Source organism: Vanessa cardui, chromosome 24 (genome assembly GCF_905220365.1).
Source record: "Vanessa cardui chromosome 24, ilVanCard2.1, whole genome shotgun sequence".
Taxonomy (NCBI): Eukaryota; Metazoa; Arthropoda; class Insecta; order Lepidoptera; family Nymphalidae; genus Vanessa; species Vanessa cardui.
The window spans coordinates 7717944-7736042 of NC_061146.1; the positions used below are offsets into that span (position 1 = coordinate 7717944).

Sequence of the window (18099 nt, forward strand, 5' to 3'; positions counted from 1 at the left end):
ATAAATAGCATATGAGCATAAGCCTCGACATTTAGAAATACATCAATACGCTTTTCAATTGTTTAATATTTTACTTGAATGTATTTACATCTTCGTTTTCCAGAAGGTCATTGTCTATTGAAAGCAATAGACAACGCAGCATGTTAATATTTTTAATACCAATCTTAATAACATATGAGAGTATATTAATGCATTTGTATTACTGGAAAACTGTTTTTCCAAAATAAAAAATAAAAATAAAACAGTAAAATAGAAATCATTTCGTAAACGATTGAATGTCTGACGCTACCATCGAATTGATAGACTTACTGCAAATATTATATGCATAATAGTTCGAAAGATAATGATAATATAATATCGAGACACAATCATTTGTTTATTCGAAGACTAAAAATAAAACAAAACTTTAATAAAAATACCTTCATGTATTTCCAAAAAAAAAAATATATTCTCCGTTTTATATTTCGAACAAAGTGGATTTGCTTTTGTTTTATTATGCCACGTCACGCTCTACAGATAAAAAACCGATCTTGAAAAATTAGGTTGTACAAACACCGTTTGCTCCTAAAAACCAAATATTTTATAGTCTATGTTTTAAAGTATAATTCTCTTTCCAATACTCAGATATATTTGAATAATTTAGTATTTCAATAAATATACAAATAGGTTTTATTATATTTCTTTACATTTTATATTATGAGATACTCGAATCTTAAAAATAAATATCGAATTAAGAAATCGTACACATTCGAAATTTAATTTAAATCACTTAAAGATATCAGAATAGAAGTTAAAAATAAATATAATTTCAGCCTTAACATTCCAAGACCGATATTTTTATCGTACGAAGCCATATAATGTACGAATGCATACATGTCTATTCTTACTAATCAAAGCCTTAAATGTTGGAATATAAATTAAAAAATCTGTCACAATTAGTCGAGTAAATTGCTTTATAAACAATTTCAGTTTTAATGAACCTTTAATGGTCCCTAGGTAATCTAAAAAGGCAAACACGAAAGGTCGTAGCACGATCTACAGACTACGGCGTAGACGTAGCTCCGTAGCATCAAATCAATACCGCGCTACCTCGCGCTGGTACTGTTTAATTTTAGACTACGATTTTTATCTATTCAATCTATTCTGAATGTTATTCTTGTGTAATAATATATTTTTTAATGACAAGACAAAGGTGTCTGTGTATAAATCCTTTGCAGAATTGATATTTAAATTATTAAAGAAATGATTAAATATTCGATTACCTAAAATATATTATTATTATAGTTTTAAAAATATAAGCAATTAATGACTCACCTCCGCCATTTTGTTGACACAGATACGGAAACCGCCAAATGTTGCCCAACCCTACTGAATAACCGATAATGGACAAAAAGAACTGAAGCTTCCCGGACCAGGCAGCTCTATCTTCCTCGGGAGCATCTCTCTGTAAGGAGTTCCTCGATCCTTGAAGTACTATTGTGACTCCGTGAGGCCTTTCAGAGCCATCTGCCCTCGTGTTTAACGGAGCCAATTCGTGACCATTTCTTGGCCCAATTGGTTCCGCCTTTGCCGCCATTTCAATTTAAAAAATAGAATCGATTGTGACAGTGACAGTTATATTTTTTTTTTATTATCCTGAATAAAGCTTTTATCTCGACTATGAATTCGTTTACGATTACTAAATTTAATATTGTAATAAATTAATCTTAATAATATTTATTTATTGTCAATATATTATTAAAATAATTGTACATAAATCAAATCGTTTTCAATTTGACGAGGTTCTTCGAGTGATAATCGTTACCTATGAATATGTTCATAATATAGTATCTTATTATTAAGTTTGATGGATCTCGTAGTCGTAAGTGAAGTATCGTATCGCGTCTTTTTTTACAAATTCGACGACTTTGAAGTACGTCGTCGTCCTTTGTAGAAGTTTCTGTCTTAACTTCAGAGAATCCCGGAATACATAAGATGCCTCTCTGTGCATATGAGTTAGTTTCTATTGAACTAAATGACTAAACGAACATGGCTGCACACTAAACTTTTTAGTGTGACTAGTTCGTTGCGACGTCCATTTTGAATTATTTAAGATGATCGAGATCTCGAGCGGCGTACTGAAACAAAAATATACTTTGATTATTACGATAAAGTTATCCTACTAATATAATAAATCCGTGTATGGGTGCATATATGTTTGTTACATTTCATGAAAAAACTAATTAATGTAGTCGGATGAAATTTCACAGTAATATAGGTTATACATCAGAATAACACATAGGCTATCATTTATAATGATTTTATATAATTTGGTCATGATATAGTATTTATAAAGTACTCGTGGAAAGCCGGGGCGGGTTGCTAGTTTACCATAAGCGACGTTATGTTAACACGTTTATTTTTCAGGTCAGGATCATAGCTGTGATTCAACTGGCTAACTAGCATTCTTGCCACCATTCCACGCGATCAAGATTTGTACATTTTTATTTGCACATACTATTTAATTTGCCAATGTAAATAATTCTTATTTTTATAGTTTATCTACTAGCTACTAGCCAAATGATATGAATCATATAATTACGTAAGATTTAGGTTTTTAGTACACTTTACACGAATTGGTTTGTTAGGATTAAGCATTTTGGCCACCATTAACGCGGTCCTGATAAATACAGTCAATATTTTAATTCTTATTCATATATAGTTAAGTTACCGTCTGTTGCACCTCATGCAACTTTTGTGTAACAAAAATGTTATTTTTTAGTTTTAAGATTGGGTGCAATAAAGAATAAATAAGTAAATCAATAAGTTAACCTTATTGTTAATATTTTTTATATTAATAAAATTTAATTTAATTTTCTATTATATAAATATATATAAAATAAAATCGCTCACCGCTGTCTGACCCTATGTATGCTTAGATCTTTAAAATTACGCAACGGATGTTGATGCGGTTTTTTTTAATAGATAGATTGATTCAAGAGGAAAGTTTATATGTATAATTCATGCACAACATAGTAGAGAAATACTGTCAGTGTTACACGTGTGAAGTCGGCGAAGGTTGCTAGTATATGATACAGCATCAACAACAAAAACAGTCAGTAAATTTCCCACTCCTGGGTCAAGGCCTCCTCTCCCTTTGAGGAGAACGTTTACAACGTATTTCACCAGGCTGTTTGTTGGTGGATTACACATGTGGTAAAATTTCTGTGAAACTAAACACATGCAGGTTACCTTACGATGTTTTCCTTCACTGCCGAGCACGAGATGAAGTAAACACACAAAAAAGCACATGAATATTCAGTGGGCTACCTCGACTCCATAACATAACATATTATATCTTTTATGTTATGATAGCAAAAAAAAATTGAATATTTACATTTGTAATTTTTATCCATTTTGAAGATTGCGAAAATATATAAAATGTAAGGTACAGAGGCCTTAATTATAGCATAATTTTAAGCACGAGGCACTGTGTAACCGTAATAAGATTAATTCAGAATACAACCTAATTTCAAGTATCAGGTCAGAATAATTTGTTCAGTGGACACCGAAACACGCAACATTCTTTTGTCACACTTGCTTTTATCATCCAGTATTGACCACACTCTTAATTATTATTAATAGTTGTATTTTTACCGACTTCCAAAAAAAGGAGGTTATCAGTGAAAAATGTGTATATGTAACGTTGTTAGAATTGTTTATGACGAACTCTGTGGTCGAGTAGTGTGTACACCGGTTTTCATGAGGCACTCCGAGGTCCCGGGTTCGATTCCCTGTCGAGTCAATTTAAAAAAAGTTCATTAGTTTTGAAAGAGCTGAGATGGCCCAGTGGTTAGAACGCTTGCATCTTAACTAATGTTTTCGTGTTCAATCCCAGGCAAGCACCACAATTTATATGTATATGCTTAATTTGTGTTTATAATTCATCTCATGTGAAGGAAAACATCGTGAGGAAACCTGCATATGTCTAATTTCATTGAAATTCTGACACCATTCCACATGTGCATTCCACCAACCCGCAACAGCGTGGTGGAATATGTTCCAAACCCTCTCCTTAATGGAAGAGGAGGCCTTAGCCCAGCAGTGGGAAATTAACCAGGATGTTACTTTACTTTACTTTTTTTCATTAGTTTTTATGTTGTCTTGGGTCTGGGCGTTTGTGGTGCTCGTTACTACTGATTTTCCATAACACAAGTGCTTTAGCTACTTACATTGGGATCAGAGTAATGTGATGTTGACCAATATTTATATTTAAAAAAAAACTTTTAAATATCTGACACATGACAAGCTTGAATGTGTCAGAATATATTCCGAGTACGTGATGAATTAATAACAAGAAATTGAAATTAATATTAAAAGTACATTGAGAAATTTTGCTGAACGATGTTTGACTGAGTTAATGAATTCAATATTATATTGGACGGACGCCAACGGCTCTGCAAAATGTCCAATGCGCCACTAACTGAGTTATTAAAACGTTATATGTGGTTAACCTAGTTTTATGTATTATATAACAATTAATTCGCTTTCAACTGTTTTGCTTCTGAGCCGCAATCACATGCGTTAAATACATATTGGTGTATGCGTCTGTGATTTTATATTGCCAAGAGCGATCTCTTCCAGGCAACCTTAAGGTGAGAAACAGATATAGAAAGAGGTAGGGGTGTACATATATAAACATAACTTATAAATATATTAAACTGAAATATATATGTATTTAAAATGAAATAACGTAGAGCACTTAATATCTTACGTGCATATCATGTGTATATGTATATAATTAGATATAAATGATACATATAAAATTACACTAAATTTTCACGAAATATAAAGCATTAAAAATTTAAAAAAAGCAGCAAGAGAAGCTTTAATTGTCATAAGGAGAGAAGTCCAGAAAAGAGAGTCCAATATTAGAAAATATATACTATATGTAAACAAAACTAATAAGAATTTACATCAATTCACAATTTTACATATTATTACATAACAGAGTCTTGTCCGATTTCCGTCAGGTGGCCTATCTCAAAGGACATCATGTACACAAGACACATAGTACCTGTGCAAACACACACAACCTCGGGATCTGTGGTCTTGTATCAAGCGATTACACCTGTGTTTTGACACACACTTAAACATTGTAATATTGTCTATGTAGTTGGTTGTTATGCGTAGATTTGCCGTTCTGACCCAAATCGGTCAACAGGAAACAGAGTCATCTTACACGAAGCGTGACAGGGTGGGTATAGGCCCGAACTATAAGGAAAGATTGGAATAAAAACTTTTTATTTGAAGTTGCAGTTTTGATCTTGCAAGCAATGCATTTTCATTGAACACTTTTGAAAAGTCAACTGTAATAGCCGAAGATAAATCGAAAATTTCTAAAGTCAGTTTTGTCGGGCGATCAACCGGATCCTCTGTCAAATCACTACATAGTATGAAATAAAGTCGCTTTCTCTGTCCCTATATACCTATGTGAGCTTAAATCTTTAAAACTATGCAACGGATTTTGATGCGGTTTTGTTAATAGATAGAGTGTATGGAGAGGAAGATTTTTGTATACAATACATGGACAATATAGTAAAGAAACACTGATCATTTTTTCAAGTTTGTAATGTGATGTCGAAAATAAACAAATTCTGTAGTATATTTAGAAGCAGTATAGTCGCTAGTTAATTAATAAATTAAAGGGAGGTTTGTATGCAAATCGGCATATAATCTGTGAGTAAATGGTGAATGAATTAGAAGTAAATAAAGGCACACCTTAGAATGAAACGATGGAATCCAACTATTTAATATATTGAAATCTATGAACGATAACATTATTATTATGTTTTTACCGGTTGAGTGATGTTTTGTACTTTCTAGTAATTAAGTGTACAGATTGAAGGTAAATTTAAACTAATGTAATATAATTTTGTCCCAATTGCTTTTGAAACAGTTGGCCTTTGGATTATTAGTGGGAAAAGATTAATTAGAAGTATAAGAGCGCTTTCACATTATCCGATCCGATGTCAGTGTCGGACGCTGATATCCATCATGTGCCTTTTTACATATTTCCGACAAAATCGTCCTCATTTGGTCATCATCTCCATAGCTTCCTGCGGGCAGGTTATCATACAACTATAATAGAAAACCTCATTTACTGCGTCTATTATATTTGAGAGGAAAAAAAAGTCATAATAGTGTTAGTCACAAAAAAGTATTGAATACATCTGATGGATGGAAGCTAAATATTTAGAGGAAGCATTTTATACTATTTTTAGCAATATACAAAACGTACCATTTTTTACTATTTTTGTCTGTCTGTTTGTTTGTTCCAGCTAATTTATTGGCTGGACCGATTTTGACGGGACTTTCACTGGCAGGTAGCTGATCTAATACGGAGTAAATTAGGCTACAACAATAAATTTTATGTTTAATTTAAACTGACATATTGCGTCGCAATTTTTGATGTTTAGCTTCAATATGTACTAAGTTTAGTTAGTTAGTTACTAAGTTTAAGACTTGATAAAGGAATTAATTTGAAAACTGACGAAGGTTTTCTCACTCTGACTCTTTGCTACATGTGACTTATAATGACACTGCGACGCGATATGTCAATCGGTAAAACAGATCATCGCTCACACTGAGCACACGAAAATAGACCTTAAGGTGACGAACCTTTCCTTACCCCGACTGTACTATCTTTCCCAAGATCAGTGACACAAATAAATTCAAGGCTAACGATCAGCGATGTCGACCTAACTGAATTAATAAGGCGTTAAAAAAGGGCCTTCTATTATGAGATAGCGCAAAGTAAACACGGTAACATCCAAGGTTCGTTAAAGATTGAATCTGTTTATTTTAAAGATAACAGGGATACGCGCAATCCAATATTGATCCCAAAATATCATGAAGAGGTTATTATATCCCAAAATATATATAAATGTAATGTTATCGTATTAGTTATTCAGTTCCTGTTTCAATTGGACTGGATATACAAAACTTTCTTAAGAAAGTATATAAGTAAGTAAGTTTGCTCCAAATTCGTTTTTCTTTTTACTTGATCATGCTTAGCATGCATGCATTAAGCCCTACCACCAGATAATATCATATGGCATAAAAATAACAAAATAAGAAAGTGGTTAAAACGCGTGCAATTTAACCGACGATTGCGGGTTCCAACCCAGGCAATCAATGAATTTCCATGTGTTTATTTTTTTATAATTACTCTCGTGCTCGGCGGTAAAGATAAAACCTGCATGTGTCTAATTCTGCCACATATGTTCCGCATTGGAGCAGCATGGTGGAATTATCTCAAAACCTGCTCTTCAAAGGTAGAGGAAGCCTTAGCCCAGCAGTGGGTAATTTACAGGCTGTTAATAATTAAGCTTACTAAGAGAAAGCATTTCAACTTTACAATAATGACTCATTAACTCTGCGTACTGTAAACTTCGTTTACGAATTACAGATGAAGCAATAGACTGCGCCTGCGCACCCACTTGTACTATAACATATTACGTGTTGTCTAGTCACTTGAGAATAACCGCTGTGGCCTATTTCCTTCATAACATCCATAAATAGAAGCCAAGTGGCGTCGATGTGTTACGTAAAATCTACGATATTTTTATCACCTAGCTGTGCCCGTGACCTTGTACGCGTTTGAATTTAGCAAAAAGAATATTATTGTAGACTTAGATACTCCTTATTATATCAGTAATCTGCCAGTGGAAGTCCCGTCAAAATCAGTCCAGCCATTCCAGAGATTCGGTGGAACAAACCGACCGACAGACAGACACTTTGGTATATGTACCGTGTATAAATACATATGCATCGAGTAAAAAAGGGCTTATATGTATTACAAACAGACACTCCATTTTTATTATATGTATATACTGCTAATATTATTAATGTGTATGTATATTTGTTACTCAATCACGAACAGTTGGACAGATTTAGATCTAATTTGAATGTGAGACAGCTTATACTATAACTCCAATTTATTATGTACTTGATGTAACACAATAGTATAACTCTTGATAGCCACTTTTGATAAATAGATAAATAAAATAAATAAATATGAGACAACATCACATACATTACTCTGATCCCAATGTAAGTAGCTAAAGCACTTGTGTTATGGAAAATCAGAAGTAACGACGGTACCACAACCACCCAGACCAAGGCAACATAGAAAAAATAATGATAATCTACATTGACTCGGCCGGGAATCGAACCCGGGACCTCGGAGTGGCGTACCCATGAAAACCGGTGTACACACCACTCGACCACGGAGGTCGTCAAATAGATAGATAGCCAGTATGGGTGAAGTCACGTACGGAAATTAGTGTTCTAGCTCACTATTTGATGTTTGTCCTTCGTTAAAAGTGCCCTATATTAGACTGCAGGCTGCAGGCAGGAGCTGACGAGTAGTCGGAGAATGACCACAGTGGCTTGAAGAGGCCTATGTCCAGCAGAAGACGGGTACGGGCTAATGATGATGATGATGATCAATATCATCAAAAATCCGGATAATTTCGAAACGCACAATGAGGGTTCCGTACTACCAAGAAATATTTTTTCCGTACCACGACAAAATACTGAAAGGTCTATAAGGTTTTTTTAATATTTAGACTTTTCGTACGATTCATTTGTTCGAAATAATTCATATCCTTAATGTTTTGTTTTTAGGTATTGCTTCTTGCTTCATGATTCAAAGTCAACGGGATTATTTTTGTACTCCTAGGTTTTGATGTTTATAGCGAAACGAGTCTTCGCACGGGTGCAATACTAGATACTGAATATACTACAGAATTTATTTACTTACGACATCACATTAGAAACTTCTAAAATTATCAGTGTTTTTTTACTATATTATCCATGTATTATATACAAAAACCTTCCTCTCGAATCATTCTATCTATTAGAAAAAACTGCATCAAAATCCGTTGCGTAGTTTCAAATATGTTTATTAATATGCATACAAAATTACATAGGGACAGAGAAAGCGACTTTGTTTTATACTACGTATTGATTATCATATCTTTTGATACAGCCTTAAAGGTTTGTTTTTACACTAGGGTACTGCAGACATAATTAGACCTTAGTATTTGGTATTAATTTCGATATTATATCTCGACCGGGTCTTGACGAACAGAGATAGGCGGACAACGAATAATCTTATAAACATTTTTTCCTCTAGACGTACGGACCCCTAAAAACAGACATAGACTATATACATATATAATTACAGACACAGCTTGGCTACTAACTAACTAGATTATTCTACCAGATGACCCCCCTATAATAGAGATATAATAGAAATTGCAGCTCACCCTCATTGGTCGTTAATAAAATAGGATTTTAATGTTACATTTCCTTACCTACCTGTAATACCTGTTGACTTCCAAGCAGTATCCTGCTAAAAATTAATTTAAATAATTGTATTTAACAAACATGACTTTGTATTTTTAAATGTTAAAAAAGAGTAACTACTGAGTTTCTTGCCGGTTCTTCTCGGTAAGATCTAATTTCCGAACCGGTGGTAGCTTCACTTAATTGTAAAATAACGATTCAAAAGTCTACTAGAATAAAGTTTATTTTGATTGATTGGAATACTATTTAAAAGAATTAAAGCTGAAAAATTATTACTTTTTAGACCTATATATAAACTGACAGAGATACAGTTCATTGAAATATTTGATACGTGAAAACATATACGTACATATTGTGCCGTCTTGTGAAGTAACATTAAAATACATTTTAAAATTACGAAAAGAATATTTCGTATGTATGTAATCATTCATTTCACTAAAATTCTCAACAGTGAGCTGTTTCAAATCGCTTTAAAACGTCCACACAATAGCCTCACTCACCCCTTCGCTGAGCCATTCATGGCTCCGAACCAGTTTCTCAGCCGGGCCCCCTTTGACCCTCCTCTGACCCCCCCGTCCTTGACACAAATCCCAGCGTTATAATTGTTATGGCATACACGAACGATCTTTAGTTCAGAGATTTGGCATAACGGTACTTTTTATGTTTAGCAACACAACATTTTTTTATACTTTCATATTAATACTGGTTATTGCTCGCGGCTTCGCTTGTGTTTTAGAGGTCTGGTTGGCACGTGTTAGGAAAAAAGTAGCTTATGTCCTTCTAAGAGTTAAGGTCAGGTCCATATCAAATTTCGACAATGAGTCGAGGTGGCCCAGTGGTTAGAACGCGTGCCTCTTAACCGATGATTGCGGGTTCGAACCCAGGCAAGCACCGCTGATTCATGTGCTTAATTTGTCTTTATAATTCATCTCGTGCTCAGCGGTGAAGGAAAACATCGTGAGGAAACCTGCATGTGACAAATTTCATAGAAATTCTGCCACATGTGTATTCCACCAACCCGCATTGGAATAGCGTGGTGGAATATATTCCAAACCTTCTCCTGAAAGGGAGAGGAGGCCTTTAGCCCAGCAGTGGGAATTTACAGGCTGTTGTTGTTTGAGAGATCGACAAACAGACAGTTACTTTCACATTTACAATATAAGTATAGATTAAGAAGGGTTCAAATCAGGGATTACGTTTTCTATATTAAATTCATTCTTATATAGATACAGTTAAGGTATTGTTATATAAGAGAATTCATTGCTTTAAGGATAAGCTTTTCTATGGCCACCTGATGGTAAGTAATTACTATCATAGATAATGGTACATACACTGGTAAAGAATATTAACCATTCTTTCTATCACCACATTACCATCGACTTTGGCAACTAAGATGTTATGTCCCTTGTGACTGAAGTTACACTGGCTAACTCACCCATCAAACAGGAACACAACAACACCGCTCTTTTAGTAGAATTTATGATGAGTAGGGGGTATCTACCAAGATGGGCCTGCCCAAAGACCTACCATCAAATGTAACAGATTAACCATATAGCGTAAAATAAAACAAAACTCCGTCGATGATTATCATTATAATCTAGAAACGTTAATTAAATAAGTAAATACTATAAAAGTTCAACATAAAACAAATTATCACATTTTTGTGAATTGACTAAAAAAATTGCGTAACTACGAACGACTAAATAATTAAATTAAACCTTGACCACGTGACCTTTAATTAAAAAAAACAGCGCGGGTGCAACTATGACTCGCGTACAGAGAGTTATACGTTTTATATACCATTACATTTTATAATTCATTATATATAATAGTATAAAACAAAGTCGCCTACCGCTGTCCCTATCTATGCTTAGATCTTTAGAATTACGCAACGGATTTTGATGCGGTTTTTTTAATAGATAGAGTGATTCGAGAGGAAGGTTTTAATAATACATCGGCAATATAGTAAAGAAACACTGATAATTTTAGAAGTTCCTAACTTGATGTCATAAGTCACATATTTTGCGCTTTTATTGGTAATTATGTATTGTCTAATGATTGAAAATCTGTGAACGTTGTAAGACATTCTATATCATATTTAGTATCACCATTACCCGTGCGAACCCGGGATGGATCACTAGTAAAAAAAACAAACTTTTAAGTTGGACCGTGTAAACTGTTTTCATGGCATTTTAATTTTCATTTGTTTCGGTTTTGTCGATAATTATCGGCAAAAGGACAAATATATATTACTGTTATAAATATGAAAGTAACTCTGTCTGTCTGTCTCTTTCACGTCCAAACCGCTGAACCGATTTTGATGTAATTTAGTATGAAGCAAACTTGAAAACAAGGAAGGACATAGGCTTCTCTTTGCCTAACACATGACAACCAACACCTTAAAACGGGCGAAGCAACAGGCGACTACTAGTAATATATAATTTCGAATATATATTTAAGATAATATAACACTTTATTACCATAAGAATTAACAACATTAAATGCTTAAATATATATATACAAATATGAAATAAAACTAGTTACTGTATAAATCTTGACCGCGTGGAATGGTGGCAAGAATGCTAGCAGCATTTCCCCGTTGAATCGCAATTCCGATCCTCTGGGCAAAAAACGAACCTGCCCTCCTGTCACCAGTGGAGGCAATGAGGCGAGGTGTTATTTAAGATTGTACATCAAAATGGCCGTTAATGAACGATATCACTTGTAAGCACTTTCAGGAAGTAACTGTGAGCCTGATAACATAATAATTGTGATTGATTACAGCTATAGAGGCGTTTTTCCAGTGAGACTAGACCACTTCGTACGGCATTGAATTACAAATTATTTGGAACATCATTATGAACAGCTAATCATTTAACGACCTCCGTGGTCGAGTAGTGTGTACATCGGTTTTCATGGGCACGCCACTCGGGTTCGATTTCCTGTCGAGTCGATGTAGAAAGCTTAATTTGTGTAAAAAAAACTTTTGAATCGTCATTTAACAATTAAGTGAGGCTGCCACCGGTTCGGAAAGTAGATTCTACCGAGAAGAACCGGCAAGAAACTCAGTAGTTAATCTTTATCAACATTTAAAAAATAAAGTCGACATTAGTTAAATACAATTATATATTATTATGTATGTAATGCATCCCGCCAGGAAGTCAACAGGTATTAATTCTACGCTTTTTTATCATCTATAAAATCTCGCATGGAATAATATTCCTTTTTTGCCAATGTATTTTTTTTACAAACGATTTGAATTTACGAAACGGCAAAGTTAAAAATGTCTGCGGAATTTTATTATAGAAACGGATACCGTGCCCCAAGAAGGATTTATTGACTTTGCGGCGTCGGAAACTTGGCGTTATAAGCTTATCCTTACTCCTAGTGCATATACAATGATTATCACTGATTTTATCAAAGTGATCAATGTTACTGTGAATATACATAATATTGTTGTAAATATATTGCGTTGCGACGCAACAGTGAGTATTCCTACTTTGTTAACAAGTTTTGTGTCTAAGTACGTCATTGCACGGTACCTAGTAATATGAGTCATTGTCAAAGCATTGCTTTGAACAATCATGGAAACGTCAATTTGAAGAAAACCATTATGTATGTAGGTTGTTTTTAATTATATATACATTTAAACGTCGTTTTATTTAGTTTTGCAACATTATTATATATAATAATAGTAATGCATTATTTTGTTAAAATTTTTCTGTTTTAATACTCTGTGTTAGATTTTTAACTGAATTTTAAACCAATTCGATTTAAAAAGGTGAACCAACACTTGATGCAACTGGAATAACCAATATAATCTGTTTTATAACACAGATTAAATAAAAATTGTTTTTGAATAACAATTTTTTTTTAATTAATTTATCTGTAAACAGTAGAAAGTTTGCTTCATATAAATAATCTTACAGGATTATAAGAGATTATAAATCAAAAGCAAAAACTAAAATCTTACAAATTTATTTATCAGTAGCAAATTTTGTTAAACCTCCTTCGTCTTGTCAAACAAAAAAAAAAACTTAATGAAATCCGCGCGAAACTTATATTCACGTGACAGACGCAAAACATTTTTCTAAAGACAGTAAACAGTAAAGGAATACTAGTTAGATTTGTTTGGTCACGAAAGCGCGCTTTTACCTTAAATTATTGGTATGCATTAACAAATGTTATGTAATTTGTAATTTTATGTACAGTACAACACAACGTAGATGTAGCATCGACAAAATTCGTAAAACCGATCACATCCGAATTAAGTACGCTATCCAAAATTATCAATATTTATTTCTTGTTGTAATATCATATGACCTAATTGTGTTCGTCTGAACTGACGCGCGATTTAAAGCGACGAATAGCGCCAAATGGCGCGATAGGGAGCTAATTCTCTTGGTTATACAAATCTGCAGTAATCGGTTTCATTAATTTTGCCGATGCTTCATCTAAGTTGTGTCATACTGTATTTATTCTTCCATTAGACAGCACACACACTAAAACATGTTGTATAAGCTTCACCCATACCAATGCAAGCAGGTAATAAATCGCGAGGCGCGTTTTCACGAGTTAATTATTGTTTCATGCGATTTGTTAGTATAAGTCTTTGAGTGAAATAGTGTTACGTTATAAATTAGCACTCTTAACGAATACTGACCTAGAATAGTAAGCTAGATGGGGACTTAATTCGAAAACGATAATACTTTTATTTACTTACTAGTGACCCGCCCCGGCTTTGCACGAGTGCAATGCTTTTACTAAATGTACTACAGATTTTTTCTCGTTTTTTTTTACTATATTGTCCATGTATTATATACAAATACCTTTCTATCGAATGACTCTATCTATTAAAAAAAACGCATCAAAATCACACAGCCGACAGATAGCTGTAAGCAACTTTGTTTTACATTATGTAATTAATTAAGTGATACTACAACAATAACAAAAAAATTCAAAAATATGTTGTTTTTACACGAAAAATATAACATGTAAATCACTAAAAGTTAGCGATTTTGATTTTTTCAAGAATTTAATTAACAGTGCAACATATCAATATAAAAATACTTGTAGCACATAATGTAGCAGTTCTAGTAGTAAATCTCTTAGAAGATATAAAACCATCCGTCTGTCTGTCACCAGGTTGTATCTCATAAACCGTGATATTTAGACAGCTGAAATTTTCGCAGATATATATAGTATTTCCGTAGCCAGTTTATATATAGTAAACGTTATTTTTTGGCGTATATTATATATATACGGAACCCTACATGCGCTATTTCCATTCACACTTGGCCAGTTTTCTATTTTTACATCAAGATTTTTACTATAAGTAGCAACTGAATATAGTAAAGTATAACATAGTATATGTCAATTTCCTCCTATATGTATATTATGTAATCATAATGGTTTCATTTGAATAAACATATATTATTTGATATTGAAAAGCAAATATATGTCGTTTACACACGTTCGTTTAATGAATGCGTAATGAACAATAGGTATAGTTTTTGACGTTTTAAATGGTCACAGACCTCGTTCAGGTTGCTACAACATTCACCTTTAACTATTTATAGATATATAATTTGTCTGCTGTAATATCATTGATATTCCATAAGATTGACGCGTTATTTTAGTAAAGTAACAGTCTGTACATTTCCCATTGCTGATATAAGGCCTCCTCTGCCATTGAGGAGAGGGTTTGGAACATATTTCGATGAAATTAGACATATGCAGGTTTCCTTACGATGTTTTCCTTCACCGCCGAGCACGAGATGAATTATAAACACAATTAAGCACATACATATAGTGGTGCTTGCCTGGGTTTGAACCCGAAGTCATCGGTTATGATACACGAGTTCTTACCACTGGGCCATCTGAGCTCTTATTTTTATTTTAGTAAATATAGTTATTTTAGTAAATATTCAAAATGGTATATTTATGGGGAGAACTGATGAAAGAGGGCTCAAAACCAGACAAGCACCTTTAATTTTCATGTGCTTAATTTGTGTTTATAAATCATCTCGTTTTCGGGGGTGTAGAAAACTTAGTGAGGAAACCTGCATGTGTCACATGTATTGCAGCAGTATTGTGGAATATGCTTTTCATATTATAGGGAACAAATGAGCAAGAGTCTGACCTGATGGAAAGTGATTACCGCCCATGGGCATCTGCAACACCGGTGATGGGGCTTGAAGGTGGATTTAAGGAACGAAAAAGCAACGTGGTTATGCACCAAAACTTCTCAAATATGCTCCAAAAGAAACTTCTCAATGGTAGAAGCCTTAGCCCAGCAGTGGGAAATTTACAGGCTGTTACTTTAAATATACACCTGTGTATTTGTAAGATACTCGCGATAATTATACAGATAATGATACGTTATATATACTAGTATACGGCGAAATATACTTACATGAAATTAATATAAAATTTTAGATATATTATAATATTTTTTTAAACGTTGAAAAAGAGTAACTACTGAGTTTCTTGCCGGTTCTTCTCGGTAGAATCCATTTTCCGAACCGGTGGTAGCTTCACTTAATTGTAAAATGACGATTCAAAAGTGCTTGTAAAACACACACTTGAATAAAGTTTATTTTGATTGATTGATTGATTGATATATATTTTTTTATTAATGGTTAATATTTCTTACGGCTCCATTGTCTATGAGGGGTGGTGGTATTTTACCATCAGGTGGGCCATATGCCACCAACCTATATAAAAAACAATGTTATTATCACTTTCCATACAACAGCAGTGTAATTCTCTAAAAAAGTACACGTCGTATATCGGTATAGGTTGGCGGACGAGCATATGGGCCACCTGATGGTAAGTGGTCACCATCACCCATAGACAATGACGCTGTAAGAAATATTAAATAATCCTTACAGCGTCAATGTGCCACCAACTTTGGGAATTAAGATGTTATGTCCCTTGTAGTTAAACTGGCTCACTCACCCTTCAAACCGGAACACAACAATACTGAGCCCTGTTGTTGCCAGACGGGCTTGCACTAAGCCCTACCACCAAGAACTTCGTATACCACTCATGGACAACCGACTAACGGAGATACACAGTTTTGATACTTAGCCGTCTAATTAATTATTATAGTTAACGTCGCTTATCACATTCTGACATTAAAGGTTCATGTTCCGTATCCAGTTTATTCTCCCATAACAACTAACAAGCTCTACTGTATTAAATTAAATACTCTATTTTATGATATAGGTAAACTAAATAGGCCACTTAATGGTAAGTGGTCGCCGCATACCATTTTTCAATCGCAAAAGCGCCTTGAGAACTAAAGTGTTATAACCTCCGTAGCTATTGTTACATTGACTCACTCAACAGTACTAAGTATTTTTGTTTGACGATAGAAAATTTGGTGGGTGGGTGGTACCTACCCAGACGGGCTAGCATTAAGAATTAAACATTTTCCGTAATAATGCAAAATAAGATGCGGATCGATCCAGCATCTCTGTCAAAGCCAAAGGATCAAGTTTGATCGTCGACAATAGTTCAGAACCTAAATCATTGCTCAAGATCACACTATACATAATATCACACTACCGCAAAAAAATGTAATTAATTGACGTTCTAATATTTTGTATGAGAAAATATGTTTCTGAATCACGCTAACGTTTGGTTCATTCCGACGTATATAGGGTCCCTGCTTTTCGATTGCCAAGGCTCGATCGCCCTGTGGCGTGAACCCCACCCGGATCGAACACCATGGATTGCAATCCACCCAGTGACCCGGCTATAGTTGCAGTCGGCGTTGCCAATCCCGGTAGGGGGCCATCGCCCCGACCCCGGGGCCTAAGCGGGCCTGCGTGGATATCTCACAAAAATTGTAAGGGACCTCACAAGACACTAACTTCGTACCTTCGCCGAGGTGTGAACTCAAAGGAGACTTATGACATTCTGAGTCCAGAGCGTCTCGGAGTACAAAGCTGAGTCCAGTCACCTCCACGGCCGGTGACGATTTAGAGATACTGATCCAGCATCTCTCCGGAAAACCAAAGAATCGAACAGATCGGATAAAGTTTGATCGTCGACAATAATTCAGAATTGAACCTTAATCATTGCTTAAGACTTACTATCACATTACATTGGGTTAACAGGACTTTGTGTCATATATAAATAGAATCAATATTAATATTATAAATGTAAAAGAAAATTGTCTGTCTGTCGCTCTTTCATATCCAAACCTATAAACCGTATTATATAAAATTTCGTATGAAGCTAAATTGAACCAGGGAAGAACATAAGCTAATTTTTTTGCCAAACACTTGACAACTGGCTCCCTAAAACTGGGACTACTTGTTATAATATGTATGAAAGTCCGTAAGAGAAGAGGTCTTTGTCCAATTTTAAAAATAAAAATAAATAAAAAATCTATAAAGAATGTATGTAGCTAAGTTTGTTCGAAACTCTCGTATTTATTTATTATACCAAAATATAATCTGTATGGTTCATATACTATCTTTAAAGCTTTAAAGTATACTGTAGTGCCTTTATATTTTATCTTATCTTTTATGAGTACTTTATTAATATAAAGCTATCTATCAGTCAATACATATATTGTATGTCATAATAATTGTAAGCGGCTGTCATGTCTTTATGAAGAATTAAAAAAATAATAATAATTTTCTTAAAAAAATACAGGCAAAAGTTGTAACTTATACAAATCAAAATTATTTAATATTTACATTTTAATTATCGATTATCGATAGAAATTTA

At 33.9% G+C, this 18099-nt stretch overlaps 1 protein-coding gene across 4 annotated transcripts in view; it reads right to left on the bottom strand.

Moving 5' to 3' along the window:
* The window catches only part of LOC124540161 (sodium- and chloride-dependent transporter XTRP3), a 52946-nt gene that overhangs the window by 27201 nt on the left and 7646 nt on the right, over nt 1-18099 (bottom strand). For all 4 annotated transcript variants that reach the window (XM_047117613.1, XM_047117616.1, XM_047117614.1 and 1 more), the window contains exon 2: nt 1315-2117. In XM_047117613.1, the coding sequence (XP_046973569.1) occupies nt 1315-1576 (262 nt within the window). In that variant the 5' untranslated portion in view covers nt 1577-2117. The remainder of the gene's footprint in view (nt 1-1314; nt 2118-18099) is intronic.